Source organism: Pinus tabuliformis, chromosome 9, assembly GCF_031772625.1.
Source record: "Pinus tabuliformis cultivar Carrire ecotype Pingquan chromosome 9, CPIR1, whole genome shotgun sequence".
Taxonomy (NCBI): domain Eukaryota; kingdom Viridiplantae; phylum Streptophyta; class Pinopsida; order Pinales; family Pinaceae; genus Pinus; species Pinus tabuliformis.
The window spans coordinates 1,278,799,922-1,278,825,614 of record NC_142307.1 but is presented as its reverse complement, the minus strand read 5'-3'; the positions used below and the strand labels follow the sequence as shown (position 1 = coordinate 1,278,825,614).

The following is a 25,693-nucleotide window of genomic DNA, read 5'->3' as shown; positions in this document are numbered from 1 at the left end:
TACCCTTAGGATTGTGAGCACACAATCATTGCCCCTTTCCAACGTGACCATCATATCGAGCAACTTGTTTGGTGTGCCCCTCCATTTCCTCGGTCCCCTTTTTCTTCCTATCATGACTTTGTGGCGACGACGAAGCATAACGTTATGACCAATGATTGTGATGGGGATTTCTTGAGTTTAGTCATTCATTCTTCCATATTGTGGCTCTAAACCTCTAAATTGGTGTCCTTTCCCTCATCAAAAACTCCTTTCTACATCACATGGATATCATATTTTCCCACCTCCCACCCGCATCATCCTCCATATGATTCTTTCTATGTTGGCTTTGGAGTTTGTTGCACGAGTAATCATATTGATCTAATAATATGTTGGTTACATTGGCTTTATGATTACACTTAGCATTTGCTTGATGTAATATGTTAGGGTAGGATGCATTTAATATTGATTTTTCCATTAGAACTAACATCATATTATGTTATCATGTTAGATTAGGTGCATTTAGATTAAAACTTGCATTTACAATTAAACTTTATTTCCTGTTGATTTTTATGACATAACATAAGCATGGGCGATCATAAGAAGCCATAAAAACATGTTGCCCCATGTGCTTAGTCTTTGATGTGTGGGAAACAGGTCTACGATCCCAAGAGATTTCCAGTGTTCTCACAACCTCCCTGTTCGAGTACATTCGTGCACTATACTGAGAGCTTGTCCTTGTTAGAGCCATATGTTACCCACCTCTAGTGGGTGACACCCATAGGAGGAATTTTCTCCTAGACTTGTCTTCATCTAGTAGCCAATAGCCCCTTAAAACCATTGGATTAATCAATGTGCCACCATTCTCCACCATCTAAGCCAGCCATTATGTGCCCTCACCCATCTATTATGATTTTATGTTTAAAGGTGGGCCTCACACATATGGACATAGATTAGTGGGGGTATTTGGTGGAAAGAATGGGCTTGGTTTGTACTCATTCTTTTTTCCAACTTGGTGGTTAGTCTTGTATCCTAGTCCCGTGGGATCTCTATTATTGGCCACTAGCTTTAAGAGTAGCACTACATGAGAAACCCTAATTTTGATTGTGTGGTCCTGCTTCCCAACATCATATATATCACTATGCTCCACTCATTGCAAACACGTTTCACACAATTCCCATCTAGGTCCACAATTGTCCATTGGGTCCACAAGGAGTTAGCCTCCCCCTCCCCTTGTCCACACCATGGGTCGGGCCTAGACCAATACCCCGAAGGTCGATGCAGCTAAAACAAGAAGTTAAAATCATAATTTGGCCACTTATAACAGGAAATGTACCATAAAATGCAAAAGATGGTCGGGGCATACAAATTTAGCATGTGGGTAAAAGCCAAACATGAGCTCTACCCCTTATCATTATGGCCATCACCCTGGTTCCTAAGGCCCCTATATGAGCCCCCTGCATCATTAAGGAACCCATGATTGTCCCAACCCCAGTTGAGCAAGGAACTGCCCACCTTTAAGGGGGTAATTACTGTTATATCATACACATCATGGTCTCATTCCCTACAGCCCCAAGTAGTTATAAGAAAGGAAAATCAATAAAAGGCAAAAGGCATATGAAGGGTGGAAAAACAAAGGTCGGCATAACTCATGTACCATGACTACTCCCTCCTACATCTATACACCCATGTGTGGGCTTCCCTTATTATAGCTTCCCTTGTACCACGGCATGTGGCCTGGAGCCTTCCCCTGCTACCCCACTCCATTCCATCATTATGTCACATGACACCTACCATTTGACGAATGTACCATGGCCCTGTCACTCCCTCAGAGGTTGAAAACACCTAATAAGGTCCTTTATTAACCTCATTCTGAGCCTGGGGACACTTGTACATTCTAAAGCCCATTTGGAAGGACAGGCCACTATGAAGTGTCCACTTGGGCCACTGATTTGTAAGCTCATTTACTCAATCGCATTAATGAAATTGTTGTACTGGAAATTGAGGAGACACATTAGATCTTATACAAGATTGCAGGTGGGTCTTCGTCTTGGATTTTGGCCTCCCTATACGAGAGGCAAGCCCTTAAGAGGGTCGTGATGGCACTTGTAGGGTGAGCATTGAGAGCCATGGGACTCCTCCACAGCAGGGCATTGATTGCCACACCATGGGATCCTTCAGCACCACATTTGACTTTCTCGTGCCCCATTCATACAGAGATGATGATGTACTTGGACCACCTTGCCCAGTGGGCCACATGCTTGTACCAGACACTTGGCATATGATCCATATGGGGTTTTGTTTCATCTAGGGAGACATGGGATGGCTTGTATCATCATTCTTGCCCTTATCGATGGAGTATCGACATGTTGATCCAGTTGGGGACCCATGAGACCATTCATTGTGCCCCACAGTCACTTGGGAGCACCATAAATGTTTTGCTTGGAAACCAAGGGGCCACCCCCTTTGTCATTATCACGAGAGCCTTCCTCTTCGATTTGGCACATAGAGAACTTATCTAGGCCTTTCAATGGCCCTATTGCACCATTTGTCTATCATTTCAGCGTCATTAGGAAGGCTTGTTGAGTACTCTTGAGCTACTTGGTGGGCTTGTCACTAATTAGATTGTTATTTTGCACATTAAAGTCATTTTTTGAGGCTCATTAGGTTAATTTGACCAATTCGAATTGTTAGAGGCTCATATAAATACAAGTGAGGCCTCATTTGTAACTGATCATCACTTGGGATTTTCACTAGCTCTTCTTGAGAATTTCGACCTGCAATTTGTGGAGTGATTTGGATGGAATAAATGCATTTTGACATTTGGAAATCTTCGCTATCTTTTCTTGGAGCTTCTTGTTGCAATATTGTGGATGGATATATTCTTCATTGTCTTGTAAGTTCCCTTTAATGCTATATTTCTGAAATAATGATTGTCTAATGCATGGAATTTCTTTCTTATGGTTATTATTGTGCCCTAATTCATGAAAAATTGTTTTAGGCCTTGATGCTATTGGAAAATTTTGCATGTGTTACTCATAAGGTGATGAATGAATGAATGTTCCAAAGGGAACATTTGCATGTGCATCCTTGAAAATCCATATTATTTGCCATCAAAGTATAAATGTCTAAAGTTGTCGTGTAGTTGCATACATAGATAGTGAAGTTGTTGCTTTAGACCTCCTTGAAGAGCGAAGGTGACAAAGCCAGGATCATTTTGACTCTAATCCTCCCAATAGCTAGGGACTGGTCTTAAATCCTAGTTTGATCACATCAAATTTCTTCTTTTCTCTCCCTCTCCCATTTTCTGCCCTAACATGGAAGGATCCCTAGGGCCTAGTGTGAAATGCATTAGGGTGGTCCATTTGAAGAGCAAGTTGGCAAGCAACTGCGTTGGAGTTTTCTCTACGCATCCTTAAAATTTGAGCAAATTCCTATGGCTAGATTTGGAGATATCCTAAGCCCTAGCTCCAATATCATTCTTCACCCTAGGTTTCTTTGGTTAGTGGCCTTTCAAGGGTTATTTATGCTTAAAACTCAAAGGAAGTTCACCTCTCATTGACCCTTCTTCTCATCCTTTCTTGACCTAGTCATATTGTTGATGATCATCTTGAACCCTTGGCCTTGCTTGGTTCCCCTAGGACTATCTTGTGGTCCAAACCCTTTCCATGTTTGTTATCTCACAAAACCCTAAGTGAGGTCGTTTTTTTCCTTGATCTAGGTACATCCCTTGTGTTGAATATCTTTTTCACCTAGGTCTAGGCCTCCCTCCCTATAAGCCTTTCTTGGAGAGCCCTTACCTTGCATTCGAAGCAAGCAAGCCATTATCTAAGCTCCCCTTTGAATGGGCTTGGGAAATCACATTGTACATTGTTATTGACCTTATCTTTCTAGTGATTTCCTTTATACCGGGACTCCTCCTATAGGTGAAAGTCCATAAAGAGAAGGGGGCATTGACTAAGGTGACAGTGGGTCCTTGTCCCGTTGTTGTCACTTGGTCTAGTAGTTGTCCCTTTAGAACCCCTCCTAGGACCCATGCTAGATTGTGTGGTAACAACACCGTCATGAGATATAATATAACCCATGTATTCCATTCCTTGAACCCCAAAAGCACAATTGGAAGGCTTTACATATAGTTTTTGCTCTTCCAATAGTTTTAAGACCCTATCAATATGTTGTAAATATTCTTCCTAGGATTCGATAAAGATTAGTATCTCATCAAAAAAATACTACTAGACTTCAACATTTCTTGGATCTAGAATTCAAAGCTTTGTTGAATGGTTTGAAAATAGAATTCAACAAAGCTTTGAAATGTTGAAAAGGTGCATTGGTACGACCATACGACATAACCAAAAACTCATAATAAACTTTATGCATTCTAAAGGTTGTTTTAGAAATGTTTTCGTGTGTCATTCTTGCATGGTCATTTTGTTGAGTTGTCTATAATCTAGACACATGTGCAATGAACCATACTTTTTTGTAACCATCACTTTGGCTAGGTTGAATAATGACAACCTAACATTTTGTTAATCAAACGCTCAATCTCACTCTTCTATGCATATAGATACAATTAAGGCTTTATATTAGGTGGTACATTTCCAAGTTACAAATTAAAAGCATGTTCATGATCTCAAGCAGGAGGAAGACCCTTAGGAATCTCTCCAAAAGCCTTGGAATGCTTGTTGATAACTTTTTGTAGATCCACTAGAAAAGGGGATATAGATGTTTGAACATCTAGTGAGGACAATTGTGCAATTACACCATGGTGTCCCTTCTTGAGTAATTTTGTGATGTTGTTAGAGCTTATCACTTTAGAGGGGTTTTTCTTCAATACCTCTTAGCTCAATTTCCTTGCCTTCTAAGGACCATTGTTCTCAATGATTGTGACCATTGGATCCCTAATACAATATCAACACCACCTATTTGGATTGCAATCATGGGATGATCCAATAACTAATCCCCAATATTCAACTTAATAATATGGCACTTCCCTAAACAATTAAGGATACCTCAATCTACAATCATCATTTGAAATTCAAGTGCTAAAAGTACAAAGCAATTGAGAAGTTTTTCTTTGTAATTAATGAAGTTATGGGTACTACCTAAATGAGTCAACATCTTTACTGTTTACTTTTTGATATATCCTTCTATCTTGAGAGTTTGTGAAGTATTGATGTCAACCAATGCATGACAAAATATTGTTGGAGTCCTCTCTTCTAGCTCTAGATCTTGTGATGATTCTAGTCCTTGATCTTCTTCATCTTCACGGTCTATGTGGAATAATTTCTTCTCACCACTTTTATGCCCATTAATGTACTTGCTATAACAATTGAAAAATAGCCCCTTTGCTCTTCTTTCAACCATTTTATAAGGTGTCAAGTTTCAACCTTGTTGTTTGAGTAAAGTAGGAGAGGAAGTATGATGTTCTCTGTAGTCGCTACTGACCACTCTTCTAGTAGCCATAATTTTACTTTCAGCTTTCATTCCAACACTAAAAGCATGCTCTAGTGATTTAGCTTCAAATAGATGCACCTCATGTTGGATTCTTTCCTTTAAAGTTCCCATAAAGTGATCTAACAAATTATCCTTTGAAATGTTCTTTACCTTGAAACTAAACTTTTGGAATTGTTGAAGGTACTTTGAAATTGGACCTTTTGGCTAAAGATTTATCAATTCACTAAAGAATGTACTAATCTTAATATCCCCATAATGTTCTATCTATTCCTCCATAAAAAGGCACTGAGATCCAATTGAATAATTTTTCCTTTCGAAACCCATTGATACCATAAAAATGAATCTTGTTCTAAATACAATGATGCAATAGTTAACTTTGTAAGGACGACATTTGCTGTAGATCAAAGTATTACTCCATCTAGAATATCCATGTTATAGGATCTTTACCATCAACCTTCCTCGTATTGATCTTCGGAATGAAGAAGTTCCTTGGAGTTGAGCTAAACCACTAATGATGTGGATTTTGACGTGACAAATGATCATGATTTTGCAAATCAATATTTTTTCTCTCCAATTGTGATAAAATACTCCCCACATGCAATTGAGTCCCAACCCAATTATTCTTCTTATTTTCATGATTTCCATGGATCTCTGTATCCCTCTTTAGAAGCCTCTCTCAGAGAACAATGTTTATGGACATTATGGATTTTTTGGTATTCCTCCCTTATTTTCATGCTTCGTCATTTTTATTTGATCTTATATTTCCTTTTTTGGGAATTTCTTTGAACGTGATAAATCCACTTATTTCAACATATTATTGTTCAATTCATCAACTTGGTTCTTTATATTGATTAGCCTATATTCCAAGTCTTCACTTTTTTCAAATGTCATGTTTGAGCTTTTATGAGGAGTACTAGCAGCATTTCTTGTAGAACCCTTTGCCATATGAGAAAATAATAATACTCTTCTTTATCATAAATTCTCAATCACCTAGAAATAAAACTTCCAATTGAAAGTTATGCCACTTGTAAGTTATGTGCCATTCAAAACCTAATTTGGAGGTTGCCTAGATGGTTGACCTTAGTCCTGAAATATCTCTTAAATTTGGGCCCTTGTTAAGAACATAAATGTTCGTCTCAGACCTTAGAGGTATGAAATTTTTCTAGTAGTACTCTAATATGACTTATTAAATCCTAAAAATCTCAATCTAAAAATTTACTGCAAATCACTTTCGGCCCTATAAATCACCAAGGAAAAACTCGCCCCCCCATGGATAAACATCTGCAAATTCTCCAGCCAAAACTCCATTGTTTGCTAGCTTCTTTCAGGCCCTTTGAATTTCCTTCTACGCCCTAGGAGAAGCACGCTCCAGCTAGAAATAGTTTGCAATGTAGCTCCTAGATAAGCCTTGAGATGGACTCCTTATTCCCTTAGGGTGACACTTGAAGTTCACCGAAGGTAGAGGTGGAATTCTTGCTCGAAAATTGCTTGTGCTAAACAACACAGTTGTCTTGGCTAAGCAACTCAAGAGAACTATAGTTAAAATTTTAAAATGAACAAAATATGCTAAAAGTGAGGCCTGTTACCACTCAAACTAACAGGGGGCCTAAAAGGGACTCCTAAAGGGGCAACTGCTAGATCACGGGAAATGGTGGAGACTTAGCCCACTATCACCTCAGCTAAGACTCCCTACTATTTACGGACTTTCACCGATGGGAGGAGACCTGATATATAGAGAATCACTTATAAAGGATAGATCAACTAAGAGGGGTTTGAAGTGATCTCGAGGACCCTTTCCTAGGGGAGGCTCAGGAATGGGACTTGCTTGCTTCTTAAGAAAAGTACAAAGCTTTCTACGATAAGGGGATGAGGATTTAAGGGCTAGGTTCAAGCAGTGTGAATTGTAGAGCTTCCAAAACCCTAAAATCCTTATTGAACTTGTTTTCCAAAGTGGTTTTTGAAAAATTGTCTTTGATGAGAAATGGGACCACATGGAGCCAAATGGACCCAGCCTAGGTTAAGGGGAGGTAGTTTAGCAACCAATGATGATATTAACCTAAACAAGGAAGGGGAAAGGATCAAAATAAGAGTTTCCACTTAGAGGTGTCAAAATGATCCTATGAGGTACTAACCTAGGGAACACCACGGCAAAGTTTGGTCTCGCAATCCCACCGTCGAAATTTCTTGAAATTTGGAGAAGACCTTGAGGACACACCAGCGCAGTAGAGGCCAAGAGATCGAACATTTTCTATGGCTACTTTATCAGGAAAATGATGCCCTAGGTGGCCTAGCATGGCTAGACCCAGAAAAAGAGGGAAAAGTGAAGAAAAAAAAGGTTTTAAGGTGATCACCTTATGGTGGATCAGCACCTAATTCCTTCGGGGATATGGAGTCAAGAAGAATTATGAGAGTGGATCTCGTTTCTAGCTCAAGGAGGCTTTAAGGGCAACTTTGTTTAGCATTAGGGAAAAAAAGAGAGTGACCTTAAAGCATTTATACTTCGTTTGCAAATCAAGATGGCTTATCAAGATAACTTCTATCTCTAGGAAAATTCGTTCAACAAACATGGCCCATACATAGAGATGTGCCATATAGAAACATAATTCCACAATGAAGTAGTAATGCATGCAGCAATTAGCCCTAAAATAGCGAAAATCCCATGATCAATGTATGTGACAGAGTAAAAGAAAATAACATCAAAATTGTCCTTACATGTAAGAGAATATATCCAACCATCAATACATTTGCCAATTAAGAAGCTCCAAGATAAGAAAGTGCAATCCAGATTCCAAACATTAAAATTCATCCATGCTCTAATTTCGTCCACCAAGAAGGAAATGTGAAATTTTCAAGAGAGAGAATGATCCAAGTGATGATGAGAAATGAACTCTCATCCTTTGTGTTTATACTCTACTAATAAGTCTGATTTACCTATTTGAGCCTACATTAGCCCATAAAATAAAAATAATGTGCAAATAACTAACTTTTAGTGACAAGGCCACCAAACTAGCTCATAAACAAAATAGCAAGCCTCTCAAGAGGTCGAATAATCAATAATGCATGTCGTTGGGCTCTCGAAGAGGCTTGATGAAGTCCATAAGTGCCAAAATGATGAATTGGACTTCCAAAAGTAATGGAAAAGGGGTTGGCCCCTTGTTCTCCACATAATAAACCTATGGTGATCCTAATGGCTACGAGGGCATACAAGTGGCCTCATGGGTCTCCAAGTAAGTCGAAGATGTTTGTAGACCATCTGTAAGGGCTCAGATGATGGTGTAAGTGATGCCACATCAGCATACAAGTCCTAGGTAATCTGTCAAGTGCATGGTACAACTGTGGGGCTAGCTGGACAAACGTGAACCAAGTGCATCTTTTCGTCCAATAGGTTAATCTCGAGCAATCTTTGAACATCTTTCGGGATCCATGGAGTGATGTCTACTGTTGTGGAGGCCCATGGCTCTCAACACACACCCTACATGTGCCAATGTAGCCCTCTAGAGAGTTAGGACCCCGTATAGGAGACCAAACCCAAGACAAAGACCACCTGCAATCGTGCATAAGATCCAATGCATCCCCTAGCCTTCCAATACAACAAGTCATCAAGGAAATCGAACAAAAGAGCTTACAAACCATGGACAACAGGTGGGGGCAACCAGTCTCAACCATCTACAGATCATCAACTGAAAGAAATAGACAAACACACAAGGGACACCGTTATTTTTGGAAAATCGTCCCTGGAAAAACCCAACTTGGGAAAACCAGAGCAGCAGTTCTGAGGGTTTTATTATTAAGCAGATTTTCTTAAGTACAACTGGGTGCCAAACTGGCTCACCCGACAGATAAATCAATATGGTAGTAATACCTCTCTTCGGAAGTAGATATTCTGAAAGTTTGCTCCACGAAACTCTCTCCAGCACCTCTCCAAGGTTCAGCATCAGTGCTCCTAGCCTCTGCGTCAACCCTTTGAGACTCTACGTTAGCCCTCTAAGGCTCTACGCAGCCTCTCTGGCCCTCTGCGTCACTTTTGCAGCCTCTGCGTCACTCACGCAGGCCCTCTGTCCCTCTGCGCAGTGACTGTTGGCCTCTGCGTGGCTCCTTCTGGTTCAATGTCTGCCTCTTTGCCTCTACGCTAGTCTTCCAACACTATCTTTGCCTCTCTGCTATGCACTCATTTCCCCTCGCTGCAACTTTGATCGCTAGTTCGATTTCTGTTAGCAAACCCCGCTCTAGAAAATCGAACTAACTGATCACTCTGGTGTATCTCCAACTGACCCTCAAGCCTCCTCTTATACTTTTTCTGTTGAGTCTTCAACGGCCATGATTACATCTCTAATCAACAGCGAACATAAGATTTGGCTTGATCCATGTCATTTAGAACCTTCTAACCCAGTTTTATATTAACACCCATTAATATTTTTATTTTTCTAAGTTTAGGCTTAGGAACCCCTTAAAAATATTAATTATTTTAATATCTCCTTCACCGGGTAGAATTTCCCCAAACCATTTTTGGGTCTTGAAGATCTCATGTGCTTTAGCCTCTCCACCACTTTTCATGACTAGAGCACATCTGATACTACCCCAAATCATCAACCTCCAGGGCATCATTATAGGCCTGACCCAAGGTGTGGGCAAGGGGAAGGGGAAAGTTAACCCTATGTGGACCCAGTGGAGGAATGTGGAGGGCAGTGGGAGAAATGATGAATGGGGTCATAATGAGTGGAAAAGGGGCAATATATGTGGATGAGGGAGTGAGACCACGCAAGCAAAATCAGAGATTCCCATGAAGTACCATCCCAAAAGCCAAAGGGTCAGTAAAAGAAATCCTGTAGTATACCTGGGGGGATAGAATGGGGTACCTCCCTCTATACCCCACCTAGGGGGGAAAGTATGGGGTATAGAGAGAGGTACCCAAGGGAATAATGTAATAATGAAATGGGCCATAGTAATAAATAAAGTGGTTAACCCATATCATGTAAGGAACCACAAGTAGTTAACAATAATATAATTAGTTCATTGTATTAGATAGATGGTATTGATGAAACCATGGTAATGACCCATGGTATTGTATGTATGAATCATATATAGAGGCTAGAGACTCTCCCATTGAGATGTTAAGGGAATATTGTATGGACAAGCATATGGCTTGTGGAGTGTTCTCTTTCCTTAAGGAGTGATTGTATAGTGTTGCCCTACCTCAAGAGTTTTGATCAATAAAGAAGCATTTTCTATATTCAGATCTTGTTATTTCTCGGGTATATTTGCATTATCATATATTTGCAGGTTAGATCTATTACAAGTGGTATCAGAGCACTTTCTTGGGCAAAGCAGAGAATATTTTTATTTTTGCAGGAACTTTTTAGGACAGTGAGTTTGTAGATCAGATCTGTAAGTTCTGGTGTAAAATTTGCAAAATCTAATTGTAGATTTGGGTTCTTTGCAAAAAAATACCTAATTTAAAATAATAAAAAAATCGGCTGAATCGGAGTCCAGATGAGGGAGATATCGTTGATTTAAAAATCAGCTATGTTGCAGAAAAATTTTGACGAAAATTCGTGGACAGAGAATCTCCAGTTAATTTTTGTAGTTTTTGTGGGGAATTTCTAGAAACTAATTGCAGATCTGAGATCCCCTTGAAAATTACTCAATTTCGAAAAAAAATCGGTCAAATCGGAGTCTGGACGAGGGAGATATCGTTGATTTAAAATCAGCGCTTTTTCAGAAATTTTGTGACACAGAGACAGTTACAACGCGAATTTGAAATTTTAGTGCCTATATCACGATTTCTATCACATAGGAAGATGCAGAATGGTCATTTCATTACCGAAAACAGGTCATAATCAAGATTCTGAGCAATATTGACCGAACTGTGGCCACTTTAAATTTTCGCCAAGTGTGTGTTTTTTTTCAAAACCCTCTTCGTGGCTTCTAGCAAGATGTTTTTTAAGGTAAAGATGATGGCCCCACTATTGAAGAATTCATAAGCAGTGAAAAGGAAGTATATGGGAAAAGGTGGAAAAATTTAGTATGATTTGGTTTGAAGGATAAGGCTGCCAAATGGTTTAGATCACTTGCCAGCGAGAACTTGTACAAACTTTCAGATGAAGAGTTTGAAAAAATCTTTTTAGACAAGTGGTATCATGCTAGAAAATAGGAGAATGAGACATGTAAGGGATTATTTTCTACTGGTATCGCCTCATTACAGGTTCATGGATGTATTCAGAAGGAGAAGATCATTGTGTCTATTAATCCTAGTTGCAAGTATAATTTTATTAATGTTCATTTGGCTAAAAGATTGCAAGTACCAGCCAAACAAATGGAGCACACACAGGTTAATAATGAGGAGGTGCAAGTTTATAAATATTTGAAGATTTCTATGGACAAGTATGTATTGCATTCTGATTTTTATGCTTCAGATATGGCTAATGTGGATGTTGTTTTGGGATACCCTTGGATGGAATCTATTGGTACTATCAATATTAATGTGCAGAAGAAATTCCTGAAGCTCTGGTATAAAAAGAAGAAAATTACATTACAGGATATTTCCATCAATAAACAGGTAGAGTCCAAGGAGGATGAAGCAGAAGCTATGGAGGCAGAAGCACAAAGCTCTAATGACACTGACACATCAGATGATGAGCCTTTGATGGTCAACAACCAAACACAAACATCAAATCAAATATCAGAAAAAGCACCAGACACCACTCATGCACCAATAGTAGAGGAATTCAAGAAATATATCCCATCAATTAAAGCTTTAGCATATCACCACCCACATCACCCAATGACACAACAACCTACAAGATGGCAACAAATTAGCAACAAGGACAACAACCCCACCCAAGGATGGGGTTTTGCACCGAATCGTGTTTGGGGCAATTCCGAGAGCACATTTCTATATGTGATGGCATGAGACGATACAGGGCAGAAAGGAGAATCCAACGCTTCGAGAATCGTCGAATTCTGAGTTATAGAAGTGGAGAAATGAATTTTTGAAGTTGACAAGTAATTATTGGTTTTCAAGTCATGTAGGCTTGAAGTAAATTAGTCCAATAGATGTGTCTCTTCATCTATTCGTTGGAGCCCCTCTTTTGGCTATAAATAGAGGGTGATGTGATGTGTTGAGAGCATCCAAATGTGCAACATTTCCTGCAAGAAGAAGGACTCGGTGGAGAGAGATAGCTTTGGTCTAGCCGCAGCATAGAAAGGTACATGACAGCGAGGGTTTGGGTGATTGTTTTAAGGGCCTAGACAGGATTCGAGGTTTTGTTCCCAAGTGCAGAAGAGGCAGGTAGCTAGGCCGAGTGTAGGAGCAGAATGTTGTTGTTGAAGGACTGTTTGGGCACAATTCTTGGAGGTTGAGGCTACAGGACAGCTGTTGTGCTAGGCCGCAGGCCATAGCACACAGCTAAGGACTGCGTGAGGACTGTCAAAGTTGGACAGTGCCCTAAGAAGGCAGCGTGGCATGGGAGGAAGATTTCCAAGGTGGGTCGCAGCCCTTAAAGGGCTGGTTTGTTGAGTGTGGGGTGTGTTTAGGGTTGCAGTAAGTGCCCTAACCAGGACTACAGCAAACAACAGTATGCAAACATAAAAGACAGCAGCATTTTGTGGAGGAACGTTGAATCAAGAGGTGACCAATTTCGATCAGATTGACTTGCAGCCTGTGGGAGCCAATTTGGAGGCGAGATTGGGTGATCGTGTGTCTTCATCAGTGCAGATTTCACAATGATTAGATTGGGTGCCATTGATCTGATTGGAAGGTAGTCTATTGGCTACCTAAAGTAGCCCTAGAGCAACATACAAGAAGGACGTTGTCTGGTGCGTGATTGGGTGAAGTTTGCAACCTAATGAGTAGCTCTTTGATGGACAAAAGAGGCTACTAGAAGGCAGATTGGAGCTCGGGAATTAGGCCCACCCAGAGAGCAGATTCATGAGCACGTGTACTTGCAGTAGAAGTGACATGCAACATTGTTAGGTGGCAGCCCTCCTGGAGTCTCAATGTGTGGTGGCCTTCATGGACTACGACACTACTAGTGAGCAATATGGAAGTGAAGGACCGACAAGACAAAATACGACATCGAAGCTACAGCGAAGTTTGTCATTGTATCTTGTATACCATAGACTGTTGTATTATTCAGAATTGGTTTCATATAACAAAGATTGGGATTGTACAATGTTGTACAATGTTGTACAATTTTGTTAAAAAGTGTGTATATTTGTGCATATGTGATAAACTGCTTTATATTTCCACTGTGCAAAGTAGTTTATGGTTGAGATTCTTGGTTTGGTAGCGTTAGTGATATTAAGACTCTAACCTAGACCTAAGGTTGTGGAAAATCAAGATGGTATTAGAGCCTGTCTGAGCTACTTTGGAAGTAAGTAAATCAAAGCTGCGTGCAGCGAAGTACAATGTGAGAGGGACTTGGTCACATTGTAAGTGAAGGGCTCACTTCAATGTCGAAGTTGCAGGTAGGTCTCTGGTATGAGGACAGGTTGGAGGGGTTGTCCAACTATAGTCCTTGGAAGGAAAGGATCAATTTGGTATTGCAAGTCAACAAGATTTGGGAGTTCGCCAAGAAAGAGATCAAGAAGCCAACCGACCCTAAGGAGCTGGAAATATTTGAAGATTTGGATGCGAGGGCGAGATTGATTATCCTAAATGGTGTGAAGGATACCCTAATACCTCATTTGTCTGGGAAGAAAAATGCACATGAGATGTGGATGGCTCTTTAGAATTTGTTCTAGAATAAGAACGAGAACCGGGTACTGGTATTGGAGGATAAGTTGAAGTCCACCAAGATGATAAAGGGTGAAAGCATGACCTCGTATCTAACGAGATTGTCTCAGGTCAAAGATGATCTTGCTGCCATCGATGTGACTATCTCATATGGAGATATGGTAAGGATTTCTTTGAAAGGGTTCACCAAGGAATGGAAGTCCTTCATCAAAGGAATCGTTGCCAGGGAGAAGCTGCCAGACTGGGATAGGTTGTGGGATAACTTCATTCAGGAAGAGTTGCGAGACAAGGATCTTCATCCAAAGAAGAAGTCTTTCAATGATGACGTAGCCCTTGCAGCGCGAATGAAGGGTAAGCAAAAGGACTTGAGTAAAGTCAAGTGTTTCAATTGTGGCGAGATGGGTCATTATTCGTCAAGATGTCTGATGAAGAAGAAGGGAGATGATGAGAAGAGGAAAGGAAGCAGGTCATCAATGTTGCCACTTCAGCTGAGATAGATGATCTCACCAGGAGATTGGAAGAGGAGGACTTTGCTATGATTTCTCATTTCTCGCAGGGTACTGTCAATGAGGATGGATGGTACGTGGACAGTGGTGCGACAAAGCATATGACAGGGTCAAGGAGATTTTTGGGACTCTAGTTGAATAGGCCTCGAAGTTGCACATGGTGTTGGGCGACAAGAGTCAGTTGGAGATCCAAGGATCAGGTGTTGTGCAATTGAGGATGGAGACAAGACGTGTGATGTGGGTCCAGGATGTATTGTTTGTACCAGGACTCAGATATAGCGTGATTTCTATCGCAATGATCTAGAGGAATGGGTTTGAGGTCTTGTTCCCGGATGGGAAGGCAAGACTCAGGCCCAGAGGCTCTAAGTCTGATGGGATTGTACTCGGAGTTAGAAACCATGGTCTATATAGGTTGACACGCAACCCTGTGGATCATGAGAAGCAGGTGGAGCAAGTGCAGGTTCCAGAGAAGCAGGTGCAAGTGCAGGCTTCAGAGGAGCAGGTACAGGTTCCTGAGAAGAAGGTACACCTTCCCGAGAAGAAAGTCCAAGTTCTAAAGACTTAGAGGGAGTCTAGTTCGAGAGGGAGCTTGCAGATTCAGAGGGAGACTTTGCAGTCCAAGAAGAGCGCATGGTCAGTGGGGAGCAAGGGTGCTCCTACAACTGCCAAGAAGGAATCATGGAGAGAGTGGAAGACGTTACAGGATAAGAAGAAGAAGCAAGGTGCTTCCAGCAGTGACAGCGACACTTCTGAGAAGGGTGTAGTTCACCGTATAGGGATTGCTAGGATTGTGAGCTCCAGGAGTTGGGCAAGTGTTGTGAGCAGTGATGACAATGATGAAGTACTTCCTAGTCTTGGAAGTACCTCCCTCGCAAAGGAGTGTTGATTTGTGTAGCTTGGGAGGTACTCCATGTTGATTTGGGATAGCATCGGATGTGCTCTAAGCCTCAAATTTTGCATGAAGGCTTGGGCACAGGGATTCCAAAGAACCCATAAAGCGTTTTGGGAAATTCTACCCAGAAGTGATTTTATTAAAATAATTAATATTTTTAATGGGGTTCCCAAGTCTAAACTTAGGAGAATTGAAATATTTATGGGTATTAAATTTTAATTTAATCAGGGGTGAAACTTCTAGAGAAAGCCATGGATCAAGCCAAAACAATCTAAGCCCTTGATTATGGTTTAATCTAAGTTGTCTGTTGTCCAACAAGAAGATATAAGAAGGGGTTTGAGGGTCATTTGGAAAACACAAAGAGATTGAGAAAATCGATTTTCTGAAGTGAGAAGTTCTTAGAAGGAAAATCGATTGAAGAGATCTTGAAGCGGAAGGGCAGTGAGAATCCGAGAGAAAGAATTTCCGGAGAGTACCAGGCAGAGAGAGAACATAAAGACGTCCAAAGGAAGGCTGACGCTGGCCTACGCAGTGCTGATGCAGAGGCAGCGCAGTCATTGAGGGGAAGTCGAATTCCTACCGAGGGAAGTCGAAATTTAGTTGTCGGAAACCAGGGTGAGTCTGCGAGGCAGAAGGTCAATTTCTCAGCTAGCAGAGGATCTAGAGGAGAGGCAACGTAATACTCAGGAGGGGTGAGGCAGACGCTGCCCAGGGTGATGCAGTTTTGCACAGAGGCCACGCAAAGGGTGACGCAGAGATTCTAGAGCAACAGGATCAGTCATTGATTCTCTAGTGACAGGGTGAGATCATTTCACCAGTCTTTTGTTCAATATTCTCTCTGTATCAAATTGCTAGTTGAGCATCCTAGAATTGTGCTCAGAATTTCTCATGCATAATAATAAACCCTCAGAGTTGCTACACCGGTTTTCCCGCATTGGGTTTTTCTGGCGATTATTTGTCTAAAAATATTTGTGTCCTATGTGTTGTATTTTTCTTTCTTGCTCAGTATTTTGTTTCCGCATATATGTTAATTAAGTGAAGGTTACAGATGTATTTGCTTCGATATTTATCGTAGAACACAGTAAATAACTTGCATCACTTAATCAAGTAGGAGAAGTAACATCAGTTTGCTGCAGTAGGGATTCTGGCTTAGGAATTTTCACACTCCAAGCCCTAGGGTTCGGGATTTGGAGAGCAAAGCGCCACAAGGGTCACTTGTGGGCCTAGAACCCAAGGATGGGGTTTTGCACCAAAATGTGTTTGGGGAATTTCGGGAGCACATTTCTACACGTGATGGCATGAGACGATAGAGGGCGGAAAGGAGAATCCAACACTTTGAGAATCGTCGAATTTCGAGTTGTAGAAGTTGTGAAATGGATTTTTGATGTTGACAAGTAATTATTGGTTTTCAAGTCATGTAGGCTTGAACTAAATTAGTCCAATAGATGTGTATCTTCATCTATTCGTTGGAGCCCCTGTTTTGGCTATAAATAGAGGGTGATGTGATGTGTTGAGAGCATCCAAGTGTGCAACATTTCCTCCAAGAAGAAGGACTCGGTGGAGAGAGAGAGCTCTGGTTTAGTCGCAGCACAAAAAGGTACAAACAACGAGGGTTTGGGTGACTGTTTTAAGGGCCAAGACAGGATCTGAGTTGCTGTTCTCAAGTGCTGAAGAGGCAGGAGGAGCAAAACGTTGTTGTTGGAGGATTGTTTGGGCACCATTCCTAGAGGCCGAGGCTACAAGACAGTTGTTGTGCTAGGCCGCAAGCCATACCACACAGCTAGGGACTGCGTGATGGTTGTCAAAGGTGGACAGTTCCCTAAGAAGGCAACATGGCATGGGAGGAAGCATTCCAAAGTGGGCCGCAGTCCTTAAAGGGTTGGTTTGTTGACTGTGGGGTGTGTTTAGGGTTGCAGTAAGTGCCCTAACCAAGACTGCAGCAAACAACAGTATGCAAACATAAATGACAGCAGTGTTTTGTGGAGGAACGTTGGGTCAAGAGGTGACCGGTTTGGATCAGATTGACTTGCATCCTGTGGGAGCCAATTTGGAGGCGAGATTGGGTGATCGTGTGTCTTCATCGGTGCAGATTTCACAGTGATTGGATTGAGTTCCATTGATCTGATTGGAGGGCAGTGTGTTGGCTACCAAAAGTAGCCCTAGAGCAGCATACAAGGACTTTGTTTGGTGCGTGATTGGGTGAAGTTTGCAGCCTAATCAGTAGCTCTTTGATGGATGAAAGAGGCTACTAGAACGCAGATTGGAGCTTGGGAATTAGGCCTACCCAAAGAGCATATTTCTGAGCCCGTCGACTTGCAGCAGAAGTGACATGCAGCATTGTTAGGTATGTGACAAAGCAAAAGAAAATAGCATCAAAATTGTACTTACATGCAAGAGAATATATCCAACCATCAATACATTTGCCAATTAAGAAGCTCCAAGATAAGAAAGTGCAATCCAAACATAAAATTCATTCATGCTCCAATTTCATCCACCAAAGAGGAAATGTGAAATTCTCAAGAGAGAAAATGATCCAATCCAAGTGATGATGAGAAATGAACTCTCATCATTTGTATTTATACTCTCCTAATGAGTTTGATTTACCTATTTGAGCCTACATTAGCCCATAAAATAAAAATATTGTGCAAATAACTAACTTTCGGTGACAAGCCCACCAAACTAGCTCATAAACAAAATAACAAGCCTCTGAACTTTGAAGAGTCAAGAGGTCGAATAATCAATAATGCATGTTGTTGGCTCTCTAAGAGGCCTGATGAAGTCCATAAGTGCCAAAATGATGAATTGGACTTCCAAAGTAATGGACAAGGGGTTGGCCCCTTGTTCTCTATATAATAAACCTATGGTGCTCATAATGGTTGTGAGAGCATACAAGTGAACTCATGGATCTCCAAGTAAGTTGAAGATACCTGTAGACCATCTGTAAGGGTTCAGATGATGGTGTAAGTGATGCCACATCAGCATACAAGTCCTAGGTGATCTGCCATGTGCATGGTACAACTATGGGGCTGACTGGGCAAAGGTGCACCAGGTGCATCTTCTTCGTCCAATAAGTGAATCTCGAGCAATCTCTGAACATCTCTGGGGATCCATGGAATGTTGTCTACTACTTTGGAGGCCCATGGCTCTCAACGCACACCCTACATGTGCCAATGTAGCCCTCTGGAGGGTTAGGACCCCGTATAGGGAGACCAAACCCAAGATGGAGATCACCTGCGATCCTACATAAGATCCAATGCATCCCCTAGCCTTCCAGTACAGCAAGTCATCAAGGAAATCGAACAAAAGAGCTTACAAACCATTGACAACAGGTGTGGACTTCATAATGGCATGCCCTTCCATAATGGGCTTTGGCATGTGCTAGTGTCTCCAAGCTCCAAATGGGGTTAACCAAGTATCTTATTAGGTGGTTTCTATTTCTAAAGGGGATAATATGCCCAAGGTGCATTGTGTAAAAGTTGGTGCATGTGGTAAAGGGATGAATGGAGTAGGGAATGAAAAGAGATAGCCTTGTGCCACATGTTGGGGTACAAGCATAGCTAGTAAAAGGGAAGCCCACACTTGGGCTTATAATGTATAGGAGGGAGAAATCGTGGTACATGAGGCACCCCGACCTTGATTTTTCCACCCTTCTTTATATGTCTTTTTGCTTTTATGATTTTTCTTTAATTAACCGATCGAGGCTCAAGGGGTAAGAGCATGTTGTGTGAGATATATCAGTGGATGCACCTTTTAAGGTAGGGTGGTTCATTGCCCACCAGAGGTTGGGACAATCATGGGTTCCTAAATGATAAAGGAGGTTCATCTAGGGCTTATAGGAACCAAGGTGATGACCATGATGATGGGGTAGAGCTCATGTATTGGATTTTGCCCACGTGCTAAATGTGTTTGTCTCAGCCATCTTTTGCATTTTGTGGTACATTTTCCTGTTGAATGTGGCCAACTATGCTTTTACTTTTCTTTTTAGCCGCATCAACCTTTAGGGCATCATTCCAGGCCTGACCCAAGGTGTGGGCAAGGGGGAGGGGAAAGCTAACCCTATGTGGACCCAGTGGAGGAATGTGGACCTAGGTGGGAGAAATGATGAATGGGGTCATAATGAGTGGAAAGGGGGCAATATATGTGGATGAGTGAGCGGGACAACACAACCAAAATCAGGGTTTCGCATGAAGTACCATCCCTAAAGCCAAAGGGTCAGTAAGAGAGATCCCACGGGACTAGAATCGAAGGTTAACATCCAAATTGGGTCTAGGGGACAAGAGCACAGACCTAGCTCATTCTTTCCGTCGAATCCCCCCAATAATCCATGCCCAGAAGTGTCCATGATAAGCAAATTATAATACTCAATTACCAAATGACAAGGCGTACCTTTAGGTTCGGGAGGCCCACTTTCAAACATACAATCACAACAGATGGGTAAGGGACCACATGGTTGGCTCAAGTGGCGGAGAAGTGGCACAACGAGCTAGTTGGTGGCTGCAAGGGGTTGTTGGCTACCAGCTGAGGACCATCTTGGAGAAAAAAATTATCTTCAGGACTTCACCCACAAAATGGTGGGTAATAAGGCCCTCAATCTCTATTTATAATTTGTGGCCTCTTCTCCCCTTGTGGTCCCCACTCTCTCTACCCTAATTCGCACTTCCTTTTCGTTTCTCTCTCCAAGAGTTCAAGTTCCCTCCTTGGGTCGAATTTATCTTTATTGTGGCCCCCACATTCCACTAGCACTGCAATTTTCCCTTTTTCTCCTAAGTCCCAAAACTGGAAATGTCCCCTCTTTCCAAAATTGCCTCTAATGCGGAAAATAAAAATTGGGGACATCACAACTACATAATGTCTCTTCGGTCTCCACAAAATCTCTCTATTCTAAACACCCAAAAAAAAGTTATAATGAAAATTCCAAAATGACTCATTTGAGGATTACTTACAACCCCCAACTATCATAGAATTTTTGGAGTGTTCACTCTTTGCAGCTTAATTGATATATCTTTCTTGGAGCATATGGTTATGTAAAAGGTTCTTTATGCGTGGATGATTGTTGTCAATTCTTGAAGCTTCTCTATCTTGGTTATTATTCAATGTGTATGGATTAATGGTGAAATGCTCAAGTCTTCTACAAGCCACCTTAAAGATCAATCCATTTGACAAGTAATTCTACCACTTGGAAGGAAGATGTTCTATGGTATTTCTTTCATTCTTACTTTGTTTGTTTAATGATTACATGGTGCCTTGTTTTGTTCTTACTTTTAGTGCCCTAGCAAGAAGTATTAGGTGAATTCTTCAAGTCATAGATGATCTTGTTGGTTAAGGCTATTCCATTAAAGTTCCCTTCTTGTAGACCTTGATATTCATCGTCGATCTTGATAGGGTGAGGAATTACTGTTCTTTGTTCAATTCTCAATCCCATAATCCTTGAAAGAAATAAACCACTTCTTAAGAAGGCTCCTTCTTGAACTTATAAGCCATTTGATTCACCTTGAAACCATTGCCCTTGTGGTGTTTGGCATTGATCTCTACTTGCTTCCATCGCTTATTTCAAAACCCTAAAAGCCCCAAAAGTCCATTTTACTAAGCCTACTCTCAATTTCGCCTTTATGCCTCATTGCTTGATTTTGGTAATCCTATTAGGGATAGTCTCCTTAAGCCAGAGGAGAGCTTATGACCAACTATGACACTAGTACCTTGTACTAGGGCTTTAATCATTAAGTACAATTTGAGTGGTAACACCAATTAACCAATTTCAACACAAATTTCAAATTGTGAGAAACTGATAGTCAATTCTCATTGATTGGAAATTCAACTTTATTTGTTTCCCTTTCTCCAAATAGTTTTGTAGATTACTTGTGGGATAATATGATAAGAAAACCCACAACTTTGAAAATTTACAACTCAAGTGCTAAGCCAAACCTGCATTGCTTGAACTTGCATGCATAATTGAAGTGTATTTTAAAAAATATACTCAAAGAACCACAACATATCAAAATAACAACACCTTAAAGATTGCCCTTTATTGCAATCTTCAATTGTGGGTGAGTGAACTAGAGAAGCCGCCTATGTAGACAGCAATTGTTTGGATGACATTTCCTTATCTTTTAATTCAGTGGTGAAGATCGAGAGACCTATTTTGGGCAATTCACATGGTTACGTGAGGATGACTAGGAAGAACAACCAGAACAAGATCAACCAATGGAAAACTAAGAGTCAGGTACAGAAGTAACCAGTTGTTGACCATGATAGACATGTTGCCAACACCCTGTGCTTCCAGGTCAAGACCTCAATGCTAGTAGATATTTGATACACCTATATATGTGCTTTAATTTTTATTTTATGTGTATTAATGAATTTTGACTCGTGTCCCTCAACAACTAGTCATAGAGAATGTATGATGACATGATTGGACATCATAGATAAAGTAATAGAGTCTCTTCTTTTAATATTGATGTGGAAATAAATACTATCAAAATAGTCACCAAAAATGAGGCATATGAATAATAACTAAATATTTCACATTTGGGCCTCTCTTCAGAATCATTTAATTACCCTAATTAGCTTGCCCAAATGGTTAATCACATAATTTTCAATAAATGGGAAAAATTGAAAGCTGAAATTAAAATACAAAAGAAAAATAATTACTAGCTGTTAACTTCAACGAACAAGCACTCAAATATGAGTTATTCCTTTCAAATGAGTTTTAAAGGGAAGACATGGAATGTGACAATTACAGCTTACATATAAAAAGCTTGACTACTACATCAAAAAAGGCAATGTGAAAAACATTGACAACTGGAATGTCAATGCTTTCAAATGAAAGACAGATGAGAATTGAAATTGGGAATCTCAAAATATTAGCACCTTCCCAGCATATGGATCAAGCAGATTAAAACGCTTGCATAGAAGTAAAGAAGGTCTCCATTGATGCTCTTCCCTCTGTGGAAATTGCTTTGTTTCTGTTTTTCCTTGACTGCCATGACATATCTGCAGATATTGTGACAAGTTTAAAAAAATAAGTAGTTAAACAAAACACCCTTCCAGCAGTCCTGAAAAAAATTTACCCATTGATCACAGAAGAAAGCCATACTCTTAGAGGCATGCCCTGAAAATCATACCATTGAATCCATTGTTTCTACACCACCTGACGTAAAACGAGTTCCAACAGCTGATACCAGGTCTAAGTTCTCATTTACAGGTGCACAGTTTTTCTGAGATAGACTTCGTTTTTCAGTCATCTCTACCGCAGATTCAAAGTCCAGTCTCTCCTGTGCACGCTCTATTTCTGTCATGCTGTTGTCTCCTACATAGCTAGAGCGGAGACCTCCTTGATACCTATCTTTCAAGAATTGTTCAAATCTTGCCTGTTTATCTGGATCACTCTGAAAGGGTTGAACAGCTGCTGCACCTTCAAGCTGAAACCTCAATTTCATCCACACAAGAAACATTAGACTCATTCAAGTCAATGCAAACACTGTCCAAATAGAATTTATTAACAGATTGAAAACAATGTTGCAAATATCATTTTGGGAAATATGCACAAGTGTCCAGAAATAAACTTATTGGAAAATCAGGGAAAATATCAGAAATTGTTGGGAACCATAAACTTAGTCTGAAAAACTCAGAAAATATTGGAAACAACTACAACCTGAAAAACTCAGAAAAAATAGAAATATTGGCTGAAGTCAGAGATATCTGTGACACTGATAAGTGACAAAGATAAACTTCATTTCTGTTCTGTATATTGCATCAAGAAACAAACTGTTAAAACAGCAATATACTCCATGAAACATACAAACTCCCAATGGTTTTGATCAAAACATGAAGCTTAATTATAATTCTTCACATAAAACATAATCTTGGATGAGAATCCACAGATTGTCAAAGAACCTAAATAAATTCTTACCAGTGATGCAGGCTTGGTGAAGTTATCAGAAAGAATTGATTGAAGCCGATCAGCATCCTCAGATGGAACAAATTTCCTTGCAGAACCTGAACTTTTTTCTAAAGGTGTTTCACCTAAAACTCGTCCACGGTCCTCTGAATTCAGCTTTTTCCCCATACTTTCAGATGACTCTTTAATAGGAACTTTGCCTTGTTCAGCAAGCCTCTTTTGTTCCTCCCACAATTTTCTCCTGTAATAATCGTGACCAGGTCCTCCAAAAAGGAAACAAAATAACGGATTGTTTGCATTCTTCTCTCTGGAGAGATCTTCAAATATTTTACCACTTCTTGCCACAAAAGTTGCAAGGCCCTCAATCATCATGCACAGCTCTGAGTCATGTGGAGGAGATGCCTCTGGGGGGGGCAGCTGAGAAAAATTGCGTTCAACCTCTAGAGGAACTGAAAACTTGTGTCGAGTTACAAAGCCTGGAGGAATGGCTGGAGGGATGAACCTGAAAAAAATTCCATCATTACAATCCAGTAAATGCCAAAATAACCAAGTGCAAAAGCTTGTAAATCAACACAATTTTTCAGAAAACAGATAAACACACAGAAATTGTATTTCAAACAGCTTCAGAATGCCCAAATAAAAATCAACTGACAGACCTCTGAGAAGAATGGAAGCAATCTTGATTTCAAAGGTCATGGAGGATCAATTAACTTCAAATTGGGGACTATTAATTGTTCATCAGATACTATAAGTGTCATCCTTAAGATGACATATTTCAGAAGTAGGACATGATGGTCAGGCAAGTATATTTTCATGTCACAAACCTACATAGGAAAGCTTGCGCTCTTATCTCCTTGAAGTACGTATGCAATTTTTGCAACTATCTAACCAATGTTGTGTGGATCCTGAATTTGTGTGAACCAAACAGTCCAATAACTGGCAAAGGATTCTCAATATAAAAAATAATTCTTATGATATTTCAAGAGATGCTGCACAAAGATATCTTGGATGCCTTTCTACACTGCATGTAGACTTGCCTCAGCATCTTCAACTAAAATATTATCAATGTCTTGCTTCATAATATTTTATTGATTATTCCAGGATCACCACAAGCTATGCATCTTTATAATGTTGTTTAAGCACAAATAACAGGTGTACGTCTACTTGCAACTAAAATTTTGTTGTGAACATACGCATCACTGAAATGTTGAATCCAGAACATGACTTCTAATGGCCAACATCAAGTATTCAACAACAGATTACAAGTGTGATTGGGGCATACTTGACAGATAGATCATAGAACTGCTTGGTTCTGATTTTAACATTATGTTAAGGTGTTGAATATGACATATCTAGATACGACAAATACTTGTAAATGATTTTGATGCATGAATGATCAGCCTGATGGGGCACCTTATGAACACACAAACTTTTCCTAGCATCACTCTTATGGATGATTCCGACTAACTATGTTAATTTTAGTTAACAATGGTATGTTCTATGCTTAGCACAATTTACTTCAATGTTCCTTAGTAGCCCAATAACAATTTCCAATAGCAATCACAATAATCACATTGACAGTAAAAGCAGATAGAACATGAAACAAAATGCAGAAGACAAGCCAAGACAAGAGGACACCAGATTTGGCAGATGCCAGGGAAAAACCCCAATGTGGGGAAAACCCTTTGATCAATTCTTCTTATTATTATATCAAAAGTTCAGCAGAGAGAGAGAGTACAAAAGTCAAATTGACTTTCCAAATTCAAACTCAAAACAGCCCTGTAAATTTCTGCAGTCAAACTTCAACCCTAACCAGAAAGTCAACGCTGGTCAAAACAGCAGCAAATCATCCTCAAAGCAACTCGGTCTTCCTCAGTCAAACTCGGCCTGATCAGGAGGTCAAAGTCAGCGCAAAACAGCTCAGTCAAAGGAGAGAAAACAGCTGTAATTTTTCTGTGGTCAAACTGCAGTCAACCCTGAAGTCAATGCTGTTCAAACAGTCCATAATTCCTCGATTTCTGTGCCCAGAAATGCGGCCTAAAAAGATCAAACTTTTGACCCCAAAAATGCAGTCAAACTTGGTCAACAAGCCCTCGGTCAACGCTGGTCAAACCTGTCACAAAACTCTGAAATTTTGGTCTGCAATTCTGCCCAAAAAACTCGTCCTCCTTGCCACGTGTGAGAGAGAGAAGGTGCCCAATAGCTGTACGAACCAATCAAATGAAGAGAGAAGA

At 40.4% G+C, this 25,693-nt stretch overlaps 1 protein-coding gene across 6 annotated transcripts in view; it reads right to left on the bottom strand.

Annotated features, from left to right (window-relative positions):
* The window catches only part of TGH (SWAP (Suppressor-of-White-APricot)/surp domain-containing protein), a 302,427-nt gene that overhangs the window by 60,470 nt on the left and 216,264 nt on the right, over positions 1-25,693 (bottom strand). For all 6 annotated transcript variants that reach the window (XM_089445357.1, XM_089445358.1, XM_089445360.1 and 3 more), the window contains exons 13-15: positions 23,472-23,961; positions 22,684-22,980; positions 22,430-22,552 (exon numbers count right to left, since the gene is read on the bottom strand). In XM_089445357.1, the coding sequence (XP_089301483.1) occupies positions 22,430-22,552; positions 22,684-22,980; positions 23,472-23,961 (910 nt within the window). The remainder of the gene's footprint in view (positions 1-22,429; positions 22,553-22,683; positions 22,981-23,471; positions 23,962-25,693) is intronic.